Here is a 23,827-nt window from a genome sequence, read left to right as displayed (position 1 = left end):
GTATTTAACTGTAGTAACCATTTAATTAGGTAATGTAACAATTCCAGAATTAAAGTAACAAGTACATTAACTAAGTACTTAAGAAATGAAAAATAACATTGTCAGCACTCCATGGTTATAGAACATGTACCAAGAAAATCCATTAAATCTTTGTGTCTATGATACCCACACAGCTAATATAATCAATATTAATTAAAATACCAAGCTAGGAATTTTAAGAAACTCTTCACAGAAAAACGTAAAAAGACCGGAGTTGGATTTGGATGTATGATGGTTTTTATTTACAACTTTATTGGCAAAAAAGAGGGAGAACTTTAAACAGCTTTAATACAGGGCACTGTAGCTGACCCTGTCAGGTTGACCAAGTTCATTCTCAGTGTCCACCTAATTGTCCAGATGGACAATACTGAACCTGCATATGCAGTTTCCTTTATCAAGTACAGTGCTCACCTTTCAGGCAGTCTTTAAAACATATAAATACAAAGGAAAGGAAACCACTCATTAAAAACTGCATCAAACGGAAAGTATTTTAAGTATGAATTTGTTGTTCCTGGAAATAACACATGCCCAATGAAAACCAAAAGCTGGAGAAGCAGTTACACTTCCTATGGGAGTGGACAGTTACAACAACAATCATCTTCTGTAATGACCGTTTTCAATTGTTATCAACTACTCTGAACTTAATAGGAGATGTAGTCAAGGTCAGAAGAGAAGACGGAGGGAGAGTATTCCTTTTTTGGAGGACAGTATCCCTCCAGAATCATCACGGGGAAATGAACATCCTGTTGATTCTAGGTGGCAAAGCAATTAACGCAGTCAATTTCAGTTCATGTTGATCATGTTGAGCTGACCTGATTTTCTTCCTTGACTTGTCTGGTGTCATTCTTCTAGATCAAGTGTGTTTAGCTCTTCTTCTAGTTCATCCAGATCTTCCCCAGTGAACAGATTTTCATCAACAGGAACAGCATCGATGGATCCATTTTCTTGTCCCCCCACTCCGCTGTCCTCGTCCAAATCACTTCTTTCACCATTTTCAGCCTGGCCTCCAGAGGCTTCACTTAATTTGTTCTCTGAAAACAAAACTGAAATCAGTAACGCCTAGAAATAAAAGACATTATTACAGTGGCAACTGAAAGCAGACTGATGCCTGTCTTCCTTTCTCAGAATTATTTCCCTGAAATTCCTGCAGCAAGGGCAGGCCATAAACGAGAAACCAAAGACGCTGCTGCCTCTTCTTGATCAACGACAACACTAACACAAAGACAATTTAACAGCCTTGTTTCAATTTTAGTTCATTTAAACATTTCTGGTCACCAGGGCATAGGGATCAGAACTTCAAATGTTGTCACCACAGCCCCACTTAGAAAGAGGAAATCAGTCTCTGCATTGCTATCAATCTCAGAGCTCGGGAGGGTAAACCACTTGTTTAAGTTAGAATTTGCATACTTTCATAATAAAATTCAGGTTTATTGGTCTTCTGTATTCCAGCCTTTGTATTAATTAGTATTCCGCTGTGCTTTTCTCTCACAGCATGCATCCTTAACTTAGTCTTCAAACCTCCTACTCAAGGTACAAGAGATGTAAACCCAATCTTCATGTCCACACAGTCCCTAGGAAGCCTTCCCTCCATTCTCACTGTAAACTGTTACTGGGACCCCAGGACTTGTTCCTTTTCCCTCCTCCCCTAGCAGGGTCTTTTTCCTTGTCTGACACACACATTCATACTTCTCACATCTAAAGCCCCTCCCGTGCCCACACTGCTTCTGACACTTGGTCTGTACTCATTTGTCCCCTTCTCCCAAGCTCTCCACTGTCTTAGCACAAGCATCTTACTCCAGTATCCCTTTTCCTAACTGCAACTAAGAAATTACCTGTGATTCTACTATCCCCTGAAACTCAAGTCTCTGAATGCTTTCACTCAAGTGCTGTGTGTTTTGTAAACACTTCCTTTTTGGTCTGTCCTGTAACACTGTTGTGTGCAGTATATTCTAGATTGCTAAGCTATGCACTCTGACTAGCTGAGCTCATTCATTCTGACCCTAGTGCAGATGACTTTTAGCCTGTTTTTGTCTGTAAATAGTTACACAGAACTTTAGAGAATACTAAAAAGCTGCATCTCTAAACTCGTTTTCAGTTTCTTTCTAAGTTTAGTCCATGGTTTCAATATCCATTATGTCATTCTTTTCTACAGCTTCCACTACCCTTTTTATTTAGCCAAATGTTCACATTTCCAGTCTAGAGCCTGCATTTGCCCAGGCCAGTTTAGCTCCCTCTAAATAGTTTACTAGTTCTTTGGAACTCTGAAAAGGGCAGCATACTTACCATCTTTATCTGAAGCATATGTGCTGAATCTTTCAAGACTGGCTACAGTGATACCTGTCTCTTCTACATCTCTTGGGATGTACAGGCTTACATCTATGTCATTGACACCCATAGAATCATCAACCTTAACAACAGAGAGAAGCAACATTATTACAAATTAAAATTCCTCAACTCACTTTTAATCTTGACACATTATCTTCTGGAAACAAAATTATTACTACTACCAAGAGAAAACAAGTGATCAACTACTGTTTGAAAACTCATTTTCCCCCCTTAATCTTTTAGAAGGAAAAAAAAAAAAAGCAGTAATACTGTGTCTGAAGTTTCCTTCTCTGGAATCATGGTTTTGGAGTTTGACATTCTTTCAATTTGGAATTCCATGACAATGACACAAGAAAACTGTATGATGTATTAATGGAACTGCTAAAGAACTGCTATTCTTGCATGTTCTTTACTATTTATATGGTGACCTTAATCCCTGACTGTTTTTGCAGAACAAATTTTAAGGGAAAACATTTTTTTTTTTTAAACATCTTTTGCACATAGCACTTAACTGTATGCATCAAGGCACTGTACTAAGGTCTATTTTAGTTTGTTTTTTCAAGACAGGGTTTCCCTGTGTAACAGGCGTGGCTGTCCTGGAACTCGCCTTGTAAGCCAGGCTGGCCTTGAACTCAGAGGTCCACCTACCTCTGTGTTCCAAGCGCTGGGATCAAAAATGTACACCACCACCACTCAGCATATACTAAATTTTCTATAAAGAAAGCAACCCTAAAATAAACATCAATCAACTCATTCATTCTCAAAGCAGCCTGGGTTAGGAACTACTTAACTGCACTGCAGGTAAGAGTGGAGGTCTAGAGAAAGTTTCTTATTGATGGGAATAGTACCTGAACTCCAGTCTGGCCAGTGGCTGGTGCTTTTAACCATGTTTCTGTTCTCTCTACCATCGCTCCCCCCCCAGTAGGATCAACATGGGAGGTCAAAGCTTGGTCTTACCTCATCACCGCCTGTTCCCTGAATGTAACGGGTATCATCTGCTTCCTCATCATCATCATTGACCAGTTCAGGACGAAATTCAAATACCTCACGACCACTGATCTATTCAGACACACAATATATCATCATCTCAGGGGAAGTTACCATTACTTCTAGACACACTGCCTAGACTAAAGACAGACAGAATCCTGCATTTTAAAAACTGTGAGACAGAAGAATGAGGGGCCATCGGGGTGAGTCTGGGACATACCACCAGTGCTTTCCCTGCTTTGAAGTCCGCTTTCCGCTTCTCCATATCTTGTTCAAGCTTATCAATCTTTTCTTGTCTTTTCCTTTTCTTCCATGCAAGGAAAGACTCTAGAGTGATTTTGGTAACATTTGGACCTAAGGCAGAACGCTGCAGAGGGAAGAGATTTAAAGTCACTTGTAGTTATTTAACAGCATTTTCCTTTTAATGTAGGTAATCGTTTCCCCATGACTGCCCTAAAACAGGAAATAGACTACACTATGGTACTTTTACTTTGCATGGCAATGAGTGAAACTACTACTACCCCCCCACACCCCCCACAAACCCAGCTAACACTTTGAGATAAATCTCTTAACTTGAGCAGAAAAGTTTGATGTGAAAAACTGTTGGTAAAACTCATAGATTAAAAAAATATCATAATAAATCCAAGCTTCATTTGTGCTCTTTCAGATGAGAGATAAAACCAAAAAGCACAATATCACCTGCACTTCTCAGGAGTATAAGTAATAAATGGGTAGAAAACTAAGTATCAGCTGGCCGTGCACTGTTGAAAGCTCTCTATACTACCACGTTGATCTCCACAAACACCTTGATGAGGGTGGCAGCACACTCATCAATCATGAACAGTCAGGAAGTGGTGGAACTAGGGTAAAAACCATCTCCAGCACTCTGGACTCTAACATCCCACTCCATTATTTCATCCTGTGTGACACACAACACAGCCACTTACGAAGTGTATACAATCTTAGTATTAGTCACTCACACGCACAATGAAGCAAACAATCCTAAATCTAGAGTCCCCAATAATCTCAACTTCATCCTATCCTCAACGCCCTCCAACTCACACAATCATCTACTTCACTGAGCTAGAGAACAGCAGCTGAAGAAGCTCTTCACTCAGACTACTTCTCCTCTGACCGGAAAGGTAAAATATATAACCAGAACCTGGAGGAGTGGTTTCCTTCCACACTCATGTGATTATGTTACAAAGAGAAAAGGACACCAAGCAAAGAACCTAAAAGGCCCATCAACGAGGCATAAAAAAGCATGTAAAATAACCCCATGGTATGAAAAAAGCAGTAGCTAGTGCTTTAAAAACAAACCCCTACACATTCCTATAATTACAGCATGTTTGGTAATGTCATCGGTAAACCTGACATTTAAGAAACTCAAGAGTAGTTAAAGTACAATAACTTTAGGAAAAGGGCATATTATTTTTCCTTTCTTAACATGCTATTGCCCCCAAGTGGTTAATATTAGAATTTACAAAAATAATTAAAAATAGCTTTTAAGAGAAAAGATATTTGTTACCTCTCTCTCAATTAGATCTTCTAATGAAATCTCATCTTCTTTCTCTTCTTTCTTTTTGTCTTTCTTCAGCACAAACCCAGGAGGAAGTGCATGGCGATACATGCAATTGTCGCCACCTCCAGGACACACCCAAAACCAGCCATACTTGTTATTTTCAATAGCTTCAAGGAAATGTCTGCACACCTATAGAAACAGTAATATTCAGAAGTGGTGGTGCAGTGTAAATCTATCTCACTTTGAGTTGCTTACATATATGAACAACTAACAATACTCACATCCTAAGGCTAACTTATGTACAAAGCACACTTATACACAAAAATGTTTGAAAATATGTCTAATACATTGCCAGGTCCGGTGGCTAACTCCTTTGTAATTCCAGGCCTCAGGAAGCCAAGGCAAGAACTGTTTAAGAGTTCAAGGCCAGCCTGGGCTACAGAGACCCAGTTCTCAAAAACCAAGCCAGGGGCTAGAGAGATAGCTCAGTGGTTAATGTCAGAAGGCTTAAAACTGCCTCTAACTCAGGCTCTAGGGGATCTGACTATGCCTCTGGCTTCTACAGGCACTGTACTCATGTGCACATACCACATACACACACTAATGTTACGCATAATTAATTAAAACCAAACCACGCAGTATACTGGCAAAATCCAAAGCCTCTACTCTGGATGTTTCAGTTAGCCTTTGTAAATATAATCCCCAAGAGTATAATTTTTAAAAATAAATCCAGTCCAAGGTCTAACTCTTAGCACTGCAAGGCACAATAAAGAAAAAAAAATGAAACAAAACAAAAACAAATCCTAGCAATAATGACATAAACCCTACTGCGATGACTTGACTGAACAGCAACTCTGTACATGAGTCATAGCGGTACAAGGTTCAAAAGGAACATAGAAGTGATCTGCAAACATAAATGGTACAAAGTGCAACTGTGCTCAAATGTCAGGCAGCAACTCCACAAATAAAAAATCACCAGTATCCATTTCCCAAAAAAAGCAAGGAGTGTACACGAACCAATGCTTATTTATTAAGTCTTCTAGCAGAGCAGAATCTTGCTAGACATGTACTCAGGATACAGATATATTGAGTGAGTACAGAAGCAGAGGAATAATCTGAATTTTTAAAGGCAGATTTCCCAGAACTCTAGAGCTACTACCTACCAAAAAACACATTTTGGAATTCATATGTAAAAAATATTTTTGACCTAGCAATTAAAAAAACTTCCAAAGTATTAAAATCAAACAATTAATGACAAGCCTACTTCCATCACTACCCACAAGATAGAAGATTCTTATCTAAGTATGCATTGTATCCATCCTGTTTTTTTGAGTCTATTTATATAGCCTAGTCCAGCATGGAATATGTAATCTACCTATTGGAATTACAGGTATATGTTACCATGTCCAGCTATGGTAACCCACAGTTAAGGAAGTAAAATCATTTCAGAAAATTGCATTTAGGAGACTTAGTTACTCAGCTTTTAGACCAATTTTGTTAAAACATTCTAATTAAAAAACAAAACAACTTGTAAATTCCAAAAATAAAGCTTGATGTATTATAGTTATGTTGGTGAAATGCATTTTCTAATACTCAACGGTCCAGTAGAAAACATCAATACCTTGCCATAAAATTCTCCCTAATAAAAAATGCCACAGCAACTCAATTCAAGAAAAGGACATACTATTTGAGTTTTTGGTTTTTTCTTTTCCGCCTCACCGTGCTTCTTGTTTACTACTTCTTCCAGCTTTTTCTCATCCCAATTATCCATAGTATCTACAGAAAGAAGACACAACAAGCACTTTTGATCTCCTGCTCCCACAGTACAGGCCTCTAAACAGACTGGTAATATTCATAATCTAACAATTTTTTCTGAAGCAGCAAAAACAGCATACATAGCATTGCAAATTATCTACCCAAGCTCCTTAATCAGTTTAGATAAATGAGATGTTAGCACAGAAAGGAAGTAAAATGGCCAAATCCAAATTACATCACTGTATTCTAAGCATCATTTATTTAAAATTTATGCAAAACCCCAACTGTTCTGAACAATGCTAGTTAATACTCTACTATTACTAAGTAGTAAGAAACAACAAAAAAAAAAGAATTTATTTTCAAACTTTAAGAGAAAGTTAAGAAATACCTTTTTCAAGTTCTTCATCTCTGGCATCAATGTAAACACTTCGCTTTTCACATTTTCTCTCCAAAGTGAGGTCATGAGAGAACTTACATTTATCTCCTTTAGTACACTGTCCTTGTTTGAAGAATGCACACACCACAGATTTGGGATCTGCACCTGTATCAAACGGGAAGTAACATCTGTATTCAGGCAGGCAACCCACTTCCAGGACCCCCTTCCTGCTGCAGGTGTTGGCTGTTCCTTGTTTATGTCCCCCCGCCCCTCGATCTTTCTTATAGGCTGCTGGATGATACGGTGTAGCTTGTACCTGGGATATAGTTAGTTCTGCTTAACTTATTATTTTCTATTTACTAATGTGAGAGAAAGTAGCACATAGTGGTGTTTGGTTAGATATTTCTTTAAAGTTCTTTGTTTTTCTTCTATTCTTAAAGTAAGTGGCAGAAGTGGAAACCCAAACATGTAGGTTATTCTAGAGTTCCTTCACTGTTGAGTCACTAAGGCAGGAGGCAAAGGAAAACAGGAATGGAAGAATACTCCCCCAAATATGTATGAGACTTACAATTTATGAAACCACAGCTTTGTCTTGGCTCCTAAAGACTACCCCCATCCAAACACAAAGAACAAAACTCCAGAAAACAATCAAGTTGTTTTTATTTATTTATTTTTTTAAGACAAGGTTTTGCTGTTTAGCTTTGGCTGGCCTTGAACTCATACAGATCTGCCTGCCCCTACCTTCCAAGAGCTGGGACTAAAAGTAATTAAAAATTTTTTAAAAATTTATTTTATGTGTAAGTGCTGGCCTGCATGTAGGTACATGTACCACATATGTACCTGGTGCCTGAGGTGGCCAGGGCGTTGGATCCCCTGGAGCTGGAGTTATGAATGACTGTGAGCCACCTGCTGTGGGTGCTGGGAACTGAGACCAGGTCCTCCTTAAGAGCAAGAGCCATCACTCCAGCTCCTCACAAGTCAAGTTTGGAACACGAATTATATTTGATAAAATAGTACTCTGACATTTAAAATTTTACCTTTACTTATTTTTTGTGCAGCAACTACAGGTTTGAACAGCTCATTTAGCTCTTGTAGTTCTTTCTTCTTGTCATCTTTCTTCAATTTCTTTTCAGCTTCACTTTGTGCTACCTACATTTCCAAGTCAAAAATGTCAATCTGATTGCTTACAAAACTGTTTTCACTATACAGTAATGACTAATATAACAAAATATTTGCATATTTATATGTATGTAGTCTTTAACCTATTAAAATTATTAGCTTTGTAAACAAATTCTTTTTGGTCCTATAATTAGGCACCACACCTAATTAAAACACATTCAAAGCTCATGGTTAAAAAAAGGTCATGGCAACAAGCAAGTATTAAACACTTAACCCTGACATTTAACAAATAGATCTCAATTGCAGTTTTTTTCCAATGAAAACAACCTATATTCTACAGATATGAGTGCTTTTTGACAAGAGATGAAAATATCCTGACATGTTCAGTGATACAATAATGGTCAGTAACCACCACAAACTATAATGCCCTTATTGAAAAACACTAATTTCAGGAGATAATAGAAGACACAATACATCCATCGTGCTAGTATATGTTTTATACACTTAATATGGTTAGTGTATTCATCTAAAACATTTATACCTCAGCACCTATATTAGAAGACACAATACAAGATGCTTATTTAAGGAAGCTCAGAATATATAATAGAATAACACAATACACACAATACTCTGAAAGCAAAGAATGTCTATATGCTTAGAAAATCAGATTGCGCTAGTATCTTTAGAGAGGAATTCTTCTGACGAACAAGAAAGGAACGTAGAACGAACCTGCACTGTGAAGACAAAGACCAGAGAACACCAAGATACGAGAACCGTCAATGACAAGTTGGATTTTATCTATAGGTGAGAGTCTATAACTTAGTGGGTTAAAGTAACCAGATCAGGTTTCATTTTACAAAGACAGGGTGGTGACCTGGAGGACAGACTAGCAATCCAAGAATAAAGGCAAGGAGTCTCCTGCAATTGTAGGTAGGAAGGCACGAATGTTTTAAATAGGTATTAGTACAAGGATGAGGAGAAAAGAGAGCATTTTAGGAAGCAGAACTAAAAGACTCTGGCCATAACACAGAGGAGAAAGAGGAGCTGGGGATTAGCATATGCACAATAAACGCTGCTGAAAAAGACAGGGAATACAGGAGGAACAGGTTTCAGGGCAGGAGGTGGAGATGAGTTCAGTTTTGGACACAGGAGCATGAAATGCTTACAGAGCATCTGGGCAGAGCAGTTTAAAGACAGCTACACTGGCCACGATACCGATTTCACTGCAACTAGACAGGGTCCAGCCCGAGATAAAACAGAACCTAATCTGTTAAAGAGACTCAAGAAACAGCAGGAAGAAAAATAAATCAATGAGAAGAAAATGTGTTCAAAAAGGAAAAACAAAACAAACCTGGGAGAAGAATGAACCAATGCTACAAGTTTTGACTTCAACTAATAGTGGAAGTGTTTAAACACCAACAAAAAACATTCTGCTTTCTTTTAAATAAGTAGTCTTTGCTGACTAGGCTCATCTCATATGTAGCATCTAGAAGAATAGACTAGAGGCCCATAAACCGCTTGAAATATTTATAGTTAGAAATCAATTGGGACCTGAGGCAAGGAGACAAAGATCATTAATGTGATTGTCTTCCTAGTTGACAAACATCTTCTGGCCTATGATGTTCAAACTGAAACCACTCAGGCTCCTTTTTAGAGTTGCTGAACGAGGCTTAGTGGTCGCCATGCAGTCAGCCCCCATTTACTTGTCGTCTTCTGACTGATCCCCAGGCTCAAAGTATCTGTCTGTGTATGCGTTAGAGGGTAGAAAGTGAGGAGGAAATGGTATAGTAGAGGCTCTGCCCTGAGTCTCTAGCACACTTCCCTTAGGCTCTGAGGTAAACTGGCAGCATAACATATTCTCCCTGCACATGGGAATGGGGAAGGGGCCTTCACATGCCCTGACAGCTCTTTTTGGGATCTGTGGTGCACACCCCCTGGAAGAGATGTGTAGCATGAATCTTAACAGTTCTTATTAATAAAATCAAACCTGAGGCCAGTTATTGGGGTCAATGCTGGTAGATCAGAGAGGCAGAACAAGCCACAGCTATCTCACCTTGCCAATTCCTCAGCTGGTCTTGTTTCCTCAGACTGGAAGCCTGTGTCCTCATATCCGAATGGCTCTCAGTTGAACTGCTGCTCGAAAGCCTGAAGCTTAACCAGCTTAACCAGCCAAAATGCTTCTAGTTTCCGGTCCTCATGCCTTATATACATTTCTGCTTTCTACCACCACTTCCTGGGATTAAAGGCTAGCTTTCTGGGATTAAAGGCGTGATGAGTCACCATGCCTGTCTGTATCCTTGAACACATGGATTTCTGCCTCTGGAATGCTAGGATTAAAGGCGTGTGCTACCACTGCCTATCCTTTATGTTTAATGTTGTGGCTGCTCTGTCTCTGACCCCAGATAAGTTTATTAGCATGCACAATATTTGGGGAAATACAATACCACAAAGATGTTTGAGAAATAACTAAGAGCAGGGCCATCTTCCACAGCACACAACCCAGGGCAGAACCTCAGGCCTGGGTCTACAAACAGGATAGCTGCTCAGCTTCCAAGTAATATGTGGTAATTAGGTACTCTATATTCAAAGCTAGACCAGTTACCCAAGAAAGTATCAAAAATATAATACTGAATGCAGTGACATACTTAAGTAGTGCATGAATTTTATAACATTTCTAGGTCTATTAAGTCTGAAACAACTACTCAAACTAGTAGGAAGATATCAGAGGAAGAGGAAATAGTATTGGACAGGAGCCTTCTTTAACCACCAGGGGAATCCTACAAGGGACACCTGCCCTTCCACCGTACAATAAAAACTAGTATTTGTGAACAATTTTAAATCATGCACCAAAAAAGATTTAACCCAAGTTACCTGTCTCCAAGTCTTAGCATACAGCTATCCTTCAGTACCTCTGAGCAGTGATTCTAGGACTCTTCCAGATGCCCAAACCCACGGTAGCTCAAGACCCTGAGTACTCTTGTAATATCTAATACAATGTGGGCTAAATCTCAATCATCACACTGTACTGCTTAAGGAACAATAGTTTTCAAAACTCTGTACCTAGTCAGTACAAACACGACCATCCTTTTAGATCTAAATACACCAGCAACGATGTACCTTTTCTTTAAAAAAAAATAATAATTTTTTTTTGAACTTTAGTTGTTTCAGTCTGAAGACATTCTTACTAAACAAGGTAAAGTTAGCACTTTGAAAGAATATTATCTTTTGGCTTTGGAATAAAGCTGTGATTTGAGAGGGAAAGAGAGAATGATTTGGAGACAGTATGAAGAGAAATGGGTTTTAGTTAGAGATTAGTAATCTAACAGGTATATTATGCTGATACTGTCAGACTAAAACACTGTAGTTAAAAACATAACTTGAGAATTTCTTTTCTATGTCCAAAGAGTACTGCCAAGAATTAAGGAAAAGACATTAAAAAAGGAAATGGGGAGGAAAAAGATCATATTTGTAAAACCTTATGGGATGAAAGGTCTAACGAATCTGAAGAAAAAGAGGCTAAAGTTTTTGAGCAAGTTATCAATTCTTATGAAAGAACAACTGTCTCAGAAGTAGCAAGAATAAAAAGGAGACACATTGTAGCTAACAGCACATATGTGGTAACAACACAGACAATAAATAAGCAGAATCCAGAAACAGATCCTAATATATCAGTAGTTATATTCCAATTCAGTGGTGAAATGCTGCTGGACCAAGTAGCTATTCAACTTTAAAGAGAATCTTACACATACATAAAATATAGGACAAAGTACAGACTGCAAAAAGGAAGCAACCAGAAAATAAATAAATAAAACAAAACCTAAGAAACTAAGAAAATTATGCATAACAATCCAGCAGAAAGTGAAAAAAAAAATCACTGTACAGCAAAATAGAGATAAAACAAATTATCTGCAATGTTAACAAAAGTATTTCTTACACATTTGTTAAGAAAAAGGCAGCCAGTATTTTTGAGTAGTTGGGTAGGAGAGATGAGTCACAGATGTGTAAAATAACAAGCATATGAGAAGACTCACTCTTCCACTGAGGAACACAATGAAATGTCACTTTAAACTTATTATGGGGGAAAACACTAAGAAACCTTAGCATCTAGTACATACAGGAAATGAAAATGTGAAATATTAGTCCACAGAATCTGTTCAGACAAACTTATTAAAATTAGAAGTTCAGGGTCAGAGAGACGGCTCAGTGAGTAAAGGCATTTGCTGCCAGTCCTGAGAAAGTCAGTTACTGGAATCTACATAGTGGAAAGAGAGAACTAACTCTCACAAGTTGCCCACTGACCTACAAACAAGCATTGTGGCATGTGCATACACATACACAAAATAGAATAAATAAAATGTAAAAAGTATTAACTTCATTTTCCTTAATCTACAAAAAGAAAGTCTGTTTATATATAATAGATAATTTATACAAGGGAAATAAAGTATCAAAAAGATAGAAAAAAAGGGATCATTTCTGAACAATGAAATAAAATACTACTATTACTAATAATAATAGTATACTGTAGAACAGTATGCAATTATCATTAGAAAAAAATGAGTTGTATCAAAATAGGTGGGAGCAATGTTCAAGAGGTACTGCTGTGGAAGATGTAAGAAAGGTTAAAATGAGCCGGGTGGCGGCGGTGCACTTAGGAGGCAGAGCCAGGCGGATCTCTGTGAGTTCAAGGCCAGCCTGGGTCTACAGAGCCAGATCCAGGACAGGCACCAAAGCTACACAGAGAAACCCTGTCTCGAAAACAACAAAAAGAGATTAAAATGTAAGTTTAGAGAGTAGGATATTACTTCACAATGTAATTACAATACCAAGTAACCTGAGATAGATGGTATACTGTATTATGCCCATCAGAAAAGACAGCAACTTAAATTATTTACCTGACGTGGATTCTGTTGACCAAACTTCACTTGATGAGTGACAGCCTTAATAAACTTTTGTTGCTTTGCTCCTTTCTTATTCTTTAGACCGAAAGTTTTGTCCTAAATGAGAAAGAACATAGAAATATCTTGGTATATTATTACTATCTTTTCAATGATGTGTAAAAACCACTTATTTATTGACAGGAAAAATAAGTTTTTAAAAAATAAGATTTATTTTTATTTTATGCGTATGTGTGTTGTGCCTGCACGCAAGTCTATGCGCCACATGTGTACAGTGCCCATGGAGTCCAGAAAAGGGCATTGGATGCCCTGGAACTGGAGTGTAAGTGGTTGTGAGCTGCCATGTGGGGGTTGGGAATTGAACCTAGATCATCCAGAAGTGCATCCAGTGCTCTTTAAATGCTAAACCACTTTTCTAGCCCCAGAAAATATATTTCCTATGCCACAAAAATATATAAAACATTACAACATCAGGCAATATGTCACTATTTTAGTTAAGGGTTTCTATTGCTGTAATAAAACACTATGAGCAAAGTAACTTGGGGAGGAAAGGATTTATCCTATAGCTTGTAATCCATTATCCTGGGGTGGGGGGCAGGAACTGATGCAGAGGCCATGGAGGAGTGCTGCCTATTGGGTTGCTCCCCATAGTTTGTTCAACCTGCTTTCTTATAGCACTCAGGATCACCAGCCCGGGGTGGCATGGCTCACAGTGAGTTGGACCCTCCCACATCAACCATCAATCAAGAAAATAAGTGAGAGCACTTTCTCAACTGAGGTCTTCCAAAATAACTCTGGCCTGTGTGAAGCTGACATAAAAACTAGCCAGTATAATGAGTATGAACACATTTATCACTCAAAATGTCAACTAGGACTATTCACCATTTAATACTAATCTAAAATAGTCACTGTCATTAAATCTTACTATGCTGTTTTCTTCCTCGGTGTGATTCAGATACCAGTCCTTGGGACCTGTGGAGCTGTTATATACAAGTAGTCCCACGCTCAAGCAAGTTAAGGAAAGTGCTTTTGAAGTGTGTTCTTTTTTTTTTTTTTTTTTTTTTTTGGTTTTTCGAGACAGGGTTTCTCTGTGTAGCTTTGCTCCTTTCCTGGGACTCACTTGGTAGCCCAGGCTGGCCTCGAACTCACAGAGATCCGCCTGGCTCTGCCTCCCAAGTGCTGGGATTAAAGGCGTGCGCCACCACCGCCCGGCTTGAAGTGTGTTCTTAACTCTTTTTCATTTCCAGTGCCGGTAGCACAACCCAGGGCAATGGGTATATGAGTAATTCCTCTATTACCGAGCTGAACACCAAATTCTAGATCCTAAAATCTTAAATTACAATATATTTTAGCATCCCCTTTTAGCAGAGGGGATATACACAGTACTTTCAAAACTCAATTGATCTCAGGATGCACTTTTGTAAGCTTATGCTGAATGAGGTATTGATGAATTTATTTTGGGGAATGCTGTACAAGAATGGACACATAAATTTCTGGACTAGTTTCTAGGACAATAACACAAATTTAATTGGAAAGCAGTATTTTAGTTAAGTTTGGGATTTTATTAGCTCATTGGAAGCTTCCCATTATGGAGGTTCTCATTTTGTGGTCAGCACTTAACGATGATCCTTGGCTTTCTACCTCAATTTAGTAAGTATGCTGCAAAAGCCTTTAGAAAGCATTTCAGATAGGTTTGTTTTGTCTTTTGTTTTATGGAGACAGGGTTTCTCTGAGTAACAGCCCTGGCTGTCCTGGAACTTGCCTTGTAGACCAGGCTGACCTCCAACTCAGAGATCTGCCTGCCTCTGCCTCCTGAGGGCTGGAATTAAAGGCACACCACAAGTGCTAGGCTGGGATTTCAGATATATAAGGATGTGCGCACATGGTTCTAGGGGCTGTAATGAGATGAATGGTATCCCTTGAAAACTTTAAAAACTTGTGTCTACCACACTTTAAATGTGTCCTTATTTGGAAATCTACCCTGAGAGGTGGCCATGTGAAGACAGCAGAGATGAACATAAACACAAGTTAAGGAACACCAAAGATTGCTGGATAACATCAGAAACTAGGAAGAAGTCAAGAAGAATTTTTCCCTGTGGCCTTCAGAAAGGGGATGTGACCATGTTGACACTCGGATTTCAGACTTTTCCCAACCAGAATGGTGAGAAAATAAGCCGTCTAGTAATAGTTTTGGATAATTTGTTACAGCAGCCCAAAGAAACTAACACAGTGAGATCTTCCCTAACATGAGTGGGTGGCACTGCCATCTGAACTGTTTCACTGATGTAATTTCATTTCTCTGCAAGGATCTGGCTAGGAGAGGGATAAGCCTGACTACAGGGCCGGGAAAGAGAACAGGTGGGGACAGTTATCTTTTAGTTTACTGCACAGATCCTGGACATTCTCAGGCCCATGGGGGGAGGCAGGCCTTACTATGTTTATCAGGATAGTCCTGACATAATTCTCTTGCCTCAGTTTCGTGAGTGTTTATAGATTATAAACATGTCCTACCACACCCGGCTTCAGCCTCACATGTGAACCACTTTCCCCATTGCCTCTGTGCCCAGTGTTTGAAAAGAGTACACCACTTTCCATCCCTCTCAGGAATGTACACCTGTTTGCTGTAGTGGGTATAACTATAGCTATTCTAACATCTTTAATCCAGTTTTCAGCCTCTCACTTTCTGCAGCATATAGTGTCTCCTAGTGTTGAGTTTTCCAGAACACTCTTCACAACACTGGGCACTCCGTCGGGCCTGTTGTTGTAAGCTGCCAACCTTCACAGGTAGAAGCACTTTATAGATGGCTCCAACTTTCAAATCAGAATTTGTGTTTTTCCTTCTCATTCTCTTGCTTATGAGTGGTTTCACAGAAAGCAAAAAAGTATTTTAAATGGAACTCGAGATTCTCTGAAAAGCCTTCAATCTGAAATAACAAACACTATCGAAAGAACTATCCAAAATCATGCAACACAACATACTCGTCACAGCAGCTTAAACTCAATACAGTCTTTCAATGTTTTTAACAGTAAAGAGCTCAAAGGTGTTTTGATTCTAAAAGGTTACTTCTCACTGGCAAATACTGTTTTATTCATTATCGTGTACTTAAACTTTGCTTTACTTTTACTTACGTAAATGTCTGCCTCATGTTTTAATATCCCAGCATATTACAAGTCTACACACATATTCCATAGCTTATGCACATGAAAAAGGAAACACATACAAGCTGAAATTGTCTCTTATCAAGCTTTTTATAAATAGTATCCTCAGTTTTTGTACAAAGCTTAATATTCTAGCCAATTCCAGGGTAAGGCCAAGGGTCATATGACATATGGGAGTGATTAATACAGGGCTGCAACCAAGTATGAAATGCCCTATCTTCTTTGTTCAGTAATGAGCTATCATGAGTGGGAAAGGAGACTCTAGGTAAAACATCAGGACCAAAGTGCATCAGCATCTATAAATACTCTGTCCAATATGCAAGTACAGAGACACAATAAACCATGAATAAGTAAAACTGGATAAAGCATATACTGACATAAAAATATTTAAGCAAGAAAAAAGAAGAAGAAAAAAGGGCCCACAGGAACCTGGCAGCTTGAGAACAACATACTTCCAATAGTAGTTTCCAGGAGAGGTATATAACTCCAGACCTGAAAAGTTAAAACAACAACAAAATACAAGCAAACAAAACCCCCAGCAAGCTTCCAGGTTTAACTGTGCTGCTTTAGCCCTTATCAACCAGTTTGAAGAATATCTCGGAAGGCTCTAGTTTATTTTTGGGCAAGAATTTCTTTTTTTTTCCAGAGAAAGGGCACACATTTACTAAGTATATTCCTGAATACATACATACATACAGACACATATACACTCCACTGGTTCTTCACAAACCTAAGATACCTCTTCCTACAAGTGTAGAAACTTTGTCATGTTCCCAAGTTGTTTAAGAATATAATCTAGAGTCAAACTGAGCCAGGTAATTTGCCATAGGAAAATGAGTCTAACCTTAGCTTTCTGAATTAAAGATTTACAACAGGGAGGCACTCTAGAAGACAGCTGACAGCAAGGACTCAGGGGGCCTGACTTTCTGGGTTTAAATCCTGGCTTCCTGCTTGCCAGCTCAGTATACCTTGGTCAAGTCATTTTACCTTTGTGCTTGCTATCTCAACTGCATAATGGGTACTAATAACTATGAGACAAATAAAGGAGCTATGTATCACTTATACATGGCTTTTTCCTTGCCTTCAAAGTATTGAGAACCCACGTCTAGCTCAATACCTGTCAACTATTATGTATTTGATCTAAGCCCTGACTCCTCCCACCACCAAAACCTATGTTTTTCAGAGTCTGGTTAAGTTATAGGCGAGAATGGTTTACCAAAAGCCAACAACCTCCCCCCCTCCCCCACAGCCTAGGCTGACCTTAAACTGGATATGTAGCTGAGTATAACCTCGAACTTCTGATCTACTTGCTAGAATTACAGAAATATACCACCATGGCCAGTTTCTGTGGTACTATAGAGTAACCCAGGGTTTCACATGTACTAGGTAAGCACTGGACCTGAGCTATAGCCCCAGTTACAATAAGCCTTCTAAACAGCACATCCTGGAATAACATTGGTACATCTGAAAACTAGGATGGTTTACAACCCCAACTATTTCAATAAAGTCTTTGCTTGAGCTCTGGACAAGCTCTTACCAAGTTGGGATGGATTTGGCAGTGGGAAAGTATTAGGTAGGAAATGATTTCAGTGACTCTACAAAATAAAACTAGGAAAATACTGGATGTATAAGGTTTCAAAAGCCAGGTATAAGGAAAGAAGGGTACTGAAGTTTCAGTGGCTGAATTCAGAAGCAGAATGAAAAGGACTCAGAAAGGAGGCTATAAGCCAAGGACTGCTTCCTGAGTCTCCACACACCCGGTTCCAGACTTCACTTACAACTCTGACCTCTTTTCTCTTCTGACCCTTAAGCAATCCCGCTCCCTTTACAGGCCAGCTTCCGCTCCTTAAAGATGTTTAAGAAAAAACAAAGCAGGAGAAAGTCAACGTTGAGTGTTCCAAGGTAAGTGGGTTCTGGATTCTATTACTGGGGACCCTAGGGTAGGTGGAGGCTTACACTGTATTAACTCAGTGGTTTTGTCTCCAAATACACAACCTAATGTATTTTGTTGTCTATTTATGAAATGGACACTTTGCAACTGATTAATTTAGCTGCCAGCAACCAGCAGCTTCTCCATCCTTCTTACAAGTCTGGGTCCTGTCTGCATGGGTCTTGATGATAACTATTCTTCAGTGCTACATGTCCTGATTGGGGGGGGGGGGGGGGGGACATGACATGCCAAACATTCCTTATCTGCTTTCCCTAAACCCAAAGACCCCAAACCCAAGCCAACGATTATACTTATTTTTCTTTCGTCTTTTTTTTTTTAAAGATATATTTTTACATGCCTGCATGCATGTCTGTATGAAGGCACTAGATCCTTTGGAACTGGAGTTATGAGAGTTGTGAGCTGCCATGTGGGTGCTGGAAATTGAAACTGGGTCCTCCTAAACACTGAGCTGCCTCTCCAGTCCCTTTCTTTTATTCTTTAAGACAGGGTTTTATATTGTAGCCAAGGCTGTCCTCAAACTTGAAATCCTTATCCCTCAGCTGGGATTCCAGGCTCCGACTGGTCTATAATCAGACATTTTGTTGCTCAAAGCTGATCTCAATGTACTATTTTGGCCATAAGAAAACAAATCTTATATACTGTTTGGGGACAATATGTGAATGGAGAATAAAATTTGGACTGCTATGTGATACATTTATTTCAAGAAAAAAACACATATTCACACAAGTGAATTCATGATATCCCAGACAGTTTAAAAGAGGAAGAGGGAAAAAAATGCAGACAATTTTCTTTTTTTTTAATGAAAATCAATAGAGGGCTGTTTTACATGAAATTTGACTAAGGAGCCAAAATATAAGCTTATTCCACCACTGCATAGCTCCTTATGAAAGTCATCAAGACATGCTAGGGTTTTCAAGAAAATACAAACCAAACCAAACCAGGCTTAATTCTGTTACCCTATTAGGATACTTTTAATCAGTTAAAGGATGTAGTTATCTTTTTTTAGAAAATGCATCTACCTTCAAAGATGTCTTCACTAATGGAAACTAAAGTCTGTTTCTCTTTACTTCAAAAACAAAACCAAACCCACCACCAAACAAAACCTTCTTGACTAGACTATAGATCAGTGGTAGAGAAGAATCAGTGGTAGAGTGTAATGTCCTGGGTACACCACCCAGAAAAGTAACAAAATCTTCTTCTTACAAGATGAATGAAGCCAAAAGATATGTAGGACTTTTAGGCTAGATAAAATACTATAAATAACTTTGACTTTCTGTTTTGTTCTTTTCAAGACAGGGTTTCTCTGTATAGCCCTGGCTGTCCTAGAACTCACTCTGTAGACCAGGCTGTCTTCCCACTCAGAGAGACCTGCACCACTACTTTAAAAAAATACCTTTAGTCTTATTAATTAAAAGTGGTTAGAGCTCTATATTGTCTGAAGTGCATTCTAACTTATGTTACATTTATTTTTGTATGAAGTTTTACTGTTTTGTGGTTTGCATTATGTTCGTTCAATCTCAGTAGTTTTTAAGCAAAATGATATGGCCTAATGCCCTTTGTTAGCACAGCACTGAACCACCATCAGATTATTATTCCCAGAGGTTTGTCTCCAAAATCCTGATTTTTTTTTTTCAGATGTAAAGATGACAATTATTTTGCTTTTGTTCTTTTCTTTTTTTCTTTTTTTTTTCAAGACAGGGTTTCTCTGTGTAGCCCCAGCTGTCTTAGAACTTGCTCTGTAGACCAGTCTGGCCTTGAACTCACAGGGATCTGCCTGTCTCTGCCTCCTGAGTGCTGGGATTAAAGGCCTGCGCCACCACCTCCGGCAATTATTTTGCTTTCAAATGTTTTGGTTATGGCAGTTCTACTACAGAGCTACAGCAGCCCTGATTATTGGATGTCTTCACACTAATTTTATTTAAATGAAATCAGCCAACTTAGTTCTCATTAGACTTGTAGAAGGGAACCCTGGGGATTCTCACTGCTATCTTTCAAGGCTGCAACAATCAAATGTTGAAAAACAAAAACAAGCAAACATCTCATTTCAAAACACCAAAACATTCATTCTGGTATTTTAATAAGAACGAACCTATAAAAGGCCATTTTTATTCAGATGTTATGCTGTAAAACGGTCACCGCTTTTCCCAATTACACCCCAAATCTATGGGGTATCTGTTATTTTTAAGTACGAGGAGGATTAGTGAGGCAGATCTCACAAAGAGACACATGATGTTTACCGAATGTCAAATATGGCTAACTAGCTTAAGGAAACTCACGTATACAATCGTTGTAAACATGCTGAGGAACATTTAAGAACATCAACCCCTTGCCTCACTCACTGAAGGCCTACAGGTCCAATGCACTGAAAGTCTCTCGAGTGTTTGTGTGTAGATGCATCGTAATCGTATTCAACACAGGCAGTGACACAGCCCACACATTTAATTCAGACTCTGAATTAAATACTATGTCCAAGACTGTTGGGCTACCCTTTGCTTGACCCGAAAGTTTCCAGATGGATCAAAAAAAAAAAAAAAACAAAACAAGTAAATATGTTGGCGCTTGAAAACCAACAGTGCTACGTCTCACTGTCTGATAAAGAAAAAAATACAAGAGGCATTGGGCCTGTCGGAGGAGGCCTTCCAGAACGACGCTCAGCCTGTTTCTTCAGGCACAGCCCTGGGAACGGCTGCAACTCGTGAGCCGAGACAGGCCGGGCCGGGGGGTCACCGGGCGGCCGAGTGGGCGCGGCGGGCGCGTGGGTGGAGACGCGGCGGGCGCGGGGGCGCAGCGGCCTCCGTCCAGCGATGAGGGGCGGCGAGCGCCACCCGGGCCGGGGCCCACCCGGCTGGGCGCCGACACGTGGCCCCGGGAGCGGCGCTCCGCAGCCCGCCGAGCCCCAGCCCCGCGCGGAGGGGGGAGGGTACGCACCTCGATGATCTTCTCCTTCTTCTTCTGCTCCGCCTTCTTGCTGCCCCCGGCCTGAGCCTGTTTCTTGGGGGGCATCGCGGAGGCGGGGGCACCGGGCCGACTGCGGAGCAGATGGCTACCGTCGGGGCGTCCGGCAGCACGGCGGGAGCAGGAAGACCCAGCCGCCGCCGCAGCGCCCGCAAAGCGACTCGCTCATTCGCCGCCCGGATGCGGCCTTTGCGACAGGACGGCGCCGCACGGCATTGTGGGGGGTGAGGAGAGGAGCCCGGAAGTGGAGCTGCGCGTGCGCCCCGGCTGCGGCGGGCCAGGAGGGGGCGTGGATGAGACGTGGGAACGGGAAAAGGCGGACCACGTGATACCTGGGTTCCTGGGGTTTGGGGCTGGCTAGGCTCCCTCCTTCGCTTGCATGACGAGTGTTACGGGGTCGGTCAGCTTAGCTTGTGTGGACCCTTGAACTAGACAGTTCTAGATCCGGTTAGTACTAGACAGTTCCATCCTGGGTGGTCACGAAGCGTCTGCAGCGGTTCTGAACCGCTTTCTTGACCCCTGCAGGGGCAGGGTTGGAATGCTGCACCTTCAATATGAAACAATGTGAAGAAATAAAGTTTCGTTTGGAGATCAGAAGTGGAGTCCTAGTGGATGGAGCCTTTGCTCTCTTCTGAAGTCCTGTACTAATTTTAGGTTCTAAGGGAACGCCTTAACGATTCCTGAAAGTCACCATTTTACTATGCGAAAGTATGAGTATGGGCTAAACCCAGTTTAAGCTTAGTTTAAGTGCTTGGTGAATTCCATAACGACTTGGCACACGATTTTACTCATTAACAGCTACACTGAGGTACGAATGGTTAACTGTTAGCACTTCTTTAGGTGAAACATGGAAGGGAAGCTGCCTAAATTTAAGGTAAGGTCTGAGACAAAGATTTCAGCCCGGACAGTCTTGCTTCAGGGCCAATATTTCTATTGTAGTCTGATCCAAAATTACGACTTGTCCTTGATATGTAAACGAGTCTATTAGTATTTGCACAATCAAAATACATACTTAAAAAGAATACACAATGAGGCCAGGCAGAGGTGGTGCACGCCTTTAATCTCAGCACTGGGGAGGCAGAGACAGGCAGATCTCTGTGAGTTCGAGGCCAGCCTGGTCTACAAAGTGAGATCCAGGACAGGCACCAAAGCTACACAGAGAAATCCTGTCTCGAAAAACCTAAATAAATAAATAAATAAATAAAATAAAACACAATGAACGGCTGTTCTTTTGCATAGTTATTGTTTTACTTGCCTTGATTATGGGAAGAACCATCCTTTCAGAGAAGAGAGTTACTAATTTTTCAATATTTTTTCATAAGGAGAAAACTGCTACCTTGGGAGGTGGTGGCACAATCGTAGAACCACCATGGGGGCGTGGATAGTGGAGGCTTGTTCACCTGGTGGTAACGGAAGCAAAGAGAGACACTTGAGGGCAGAGATTCCAATATTTCTATTTAAAGGCTTGCCCAAGGGCCTGACTTCCCTTCACCTTTTATGTGTTCCACTTCCCCAGGAGTGCCACTCAAGCCAACATGGGCTTTTGTGGGACACTGTGTCAGTTTACTTTCTGTATTATGTATTTCTTCAGAAGTTGATTACTTTAAGACTTCCTGTAAGGGTAGAATGTAGTGGTCTTAATTTCTTCCTTTTTAGTGATTCATTTAATGTCTGTGATTTTTGAAGATTTTTATTGGCAGTCATTACAATACACATAGGGGAATCTAGAACAATCTAGACTCTCACAGTTATAGATGAAGAACCATAGTTCATTATTGGCCTCTTGCCGCTGTTTGTTTGTGTTTGTTTGCTTCCTTTTCAAGACAGGGTTTCTTTGTGTGGCCCTGGCTATCCTGGAACTTGCTCTGTAGACCAGGTTGTCTTCGAACTCAGAGATCCACCTTCCTCTGCCTTCTGAGTGCTGAGGTTAAAGGCATGTGCCACCACAGCCCTGCAAAGCCAATCCAAATACTGCAGCACTCCATGGAGAAGGTTGAGGCTGTTCTTTTTGCTGTTGTTTGTTTTGTTTTTGTTTTTGGAGACAAGGTTTCTCTGTGTAGTATTGGCTCTCCTGGAACTTGCTCTGTAGACCAGGCTGGCCTCAAACTCAGAGAAAGCTACAAGCCTCTGCCTGCCTCTGCATCCCTAGTGCTGGGATTAAAGGCCTGTGCCACCACCGCCTGGCTGTTCGTTGCTCTTGGCTTTTAACTAAGCCATGTTAATTCTAGACTCTGTGGCCAATATTCCCAGTACATTCCTTTTATATGGAAATTAGAGTTGGTTTTAGTTGTTTGTAACCCAAAACTGTTAGGGACTGAATTGTGTTCCCAATATTCAAAATTCCCACAACTAGTTCAGAATGTGACTATATTTGGAGATAGGGACATTATAAAGGAAGTAGTTAAGTTGCAATGAGGTTTTCAGGATCAACCCTAATCCAATCTAAATGGAGTCTGAAGTCCTTATTTAAAAAAGAAAATTTGAGTTTAAAAATTTCTTTTGAGACAGGGTCTCCCTAAGTTGCTCACGTTGGCCTTGAACTCTCTAGCCTGGGCTGGCCTTGAATTTGCCACCCTCTCACCTGGGCTTCCCAAGTAGCTGGAATTACATATTTGTGTCTCCAGGCCTGGTGTAAGAGAGTATCTCTGTGTGTGTAAAGCAAGAAAGACCACACAAAGACAGAGCAGAAAGGGGCTTTCTGAGCCAAGGAGAGGCCTTAGAACAGCGGTTCTCAACCTGTGCAC

General features: G+C 40.2%; 1 protein-coding gene across 2 annotated transcripts; it reads right to left on the bottom strand.

Annotated features, from left to right (window-relative positions):
- Window positions 1–258: 258 nt before the first annotated feature.
- Zc3h15 (zinc finger CCCH-type containing 15) lies at window positions 259–21,307 on the bottom strand. Of its 2 annotated transcripts, none has more exons than XM_059260798.1 (10): window positions 21,057–21,307; window positions 13,016–13,117; window positions 8,042–8,153; window positions 7,017–7,169; window positions 6,558–6,649; window positions 4,880–5,062; window positions 3,572–3,718; window positions 3,322–3,423; window positions 2,323–2,446; window positions 259–1,070 (listed from the first exon to the last, which is right to left on the bottom strand). In XM_059260798.1, exons 1-10 carry the CDS (start codon window positions 21,129–21,131, stop codon window positions 880–882), a joined length of 1,281 nt encoding a protein of 426 aa, XP_059116781.1. In that variant the 5' UTR covers window positions 21,132–21,307; the 3' UTR covers window positions 259–879. The 2 variants fall into 2 exon arrangements, with proteins under 2 accessions (XP_059116781.1, XP_059116782.1); XM_059260799.1 differs by lacking the exon at window positions 21,057–21,307 and adding an exon at window positions 20,405–20,440.
- Between the last annotated feature and the right edge of the window lie 2,520 nt (window positions 21,308–23,827).

This window comes from Peromyscus eremicus, chromosome 4 (assembly GCF_949786415.1).
Source record: "Peromyscus eremicus chromosome 4, PerEre_H2_v1, whole genome shotgun sequence".
NCBI lineage: Eukaryota > Metazoa > Chordata > Mammalia > Rodentia > Cricetidae > Peromyscus > Peromyscus eremicus.
This window is presented reverse-complemented; position numbering and strand designations above follow the sequence as displayed.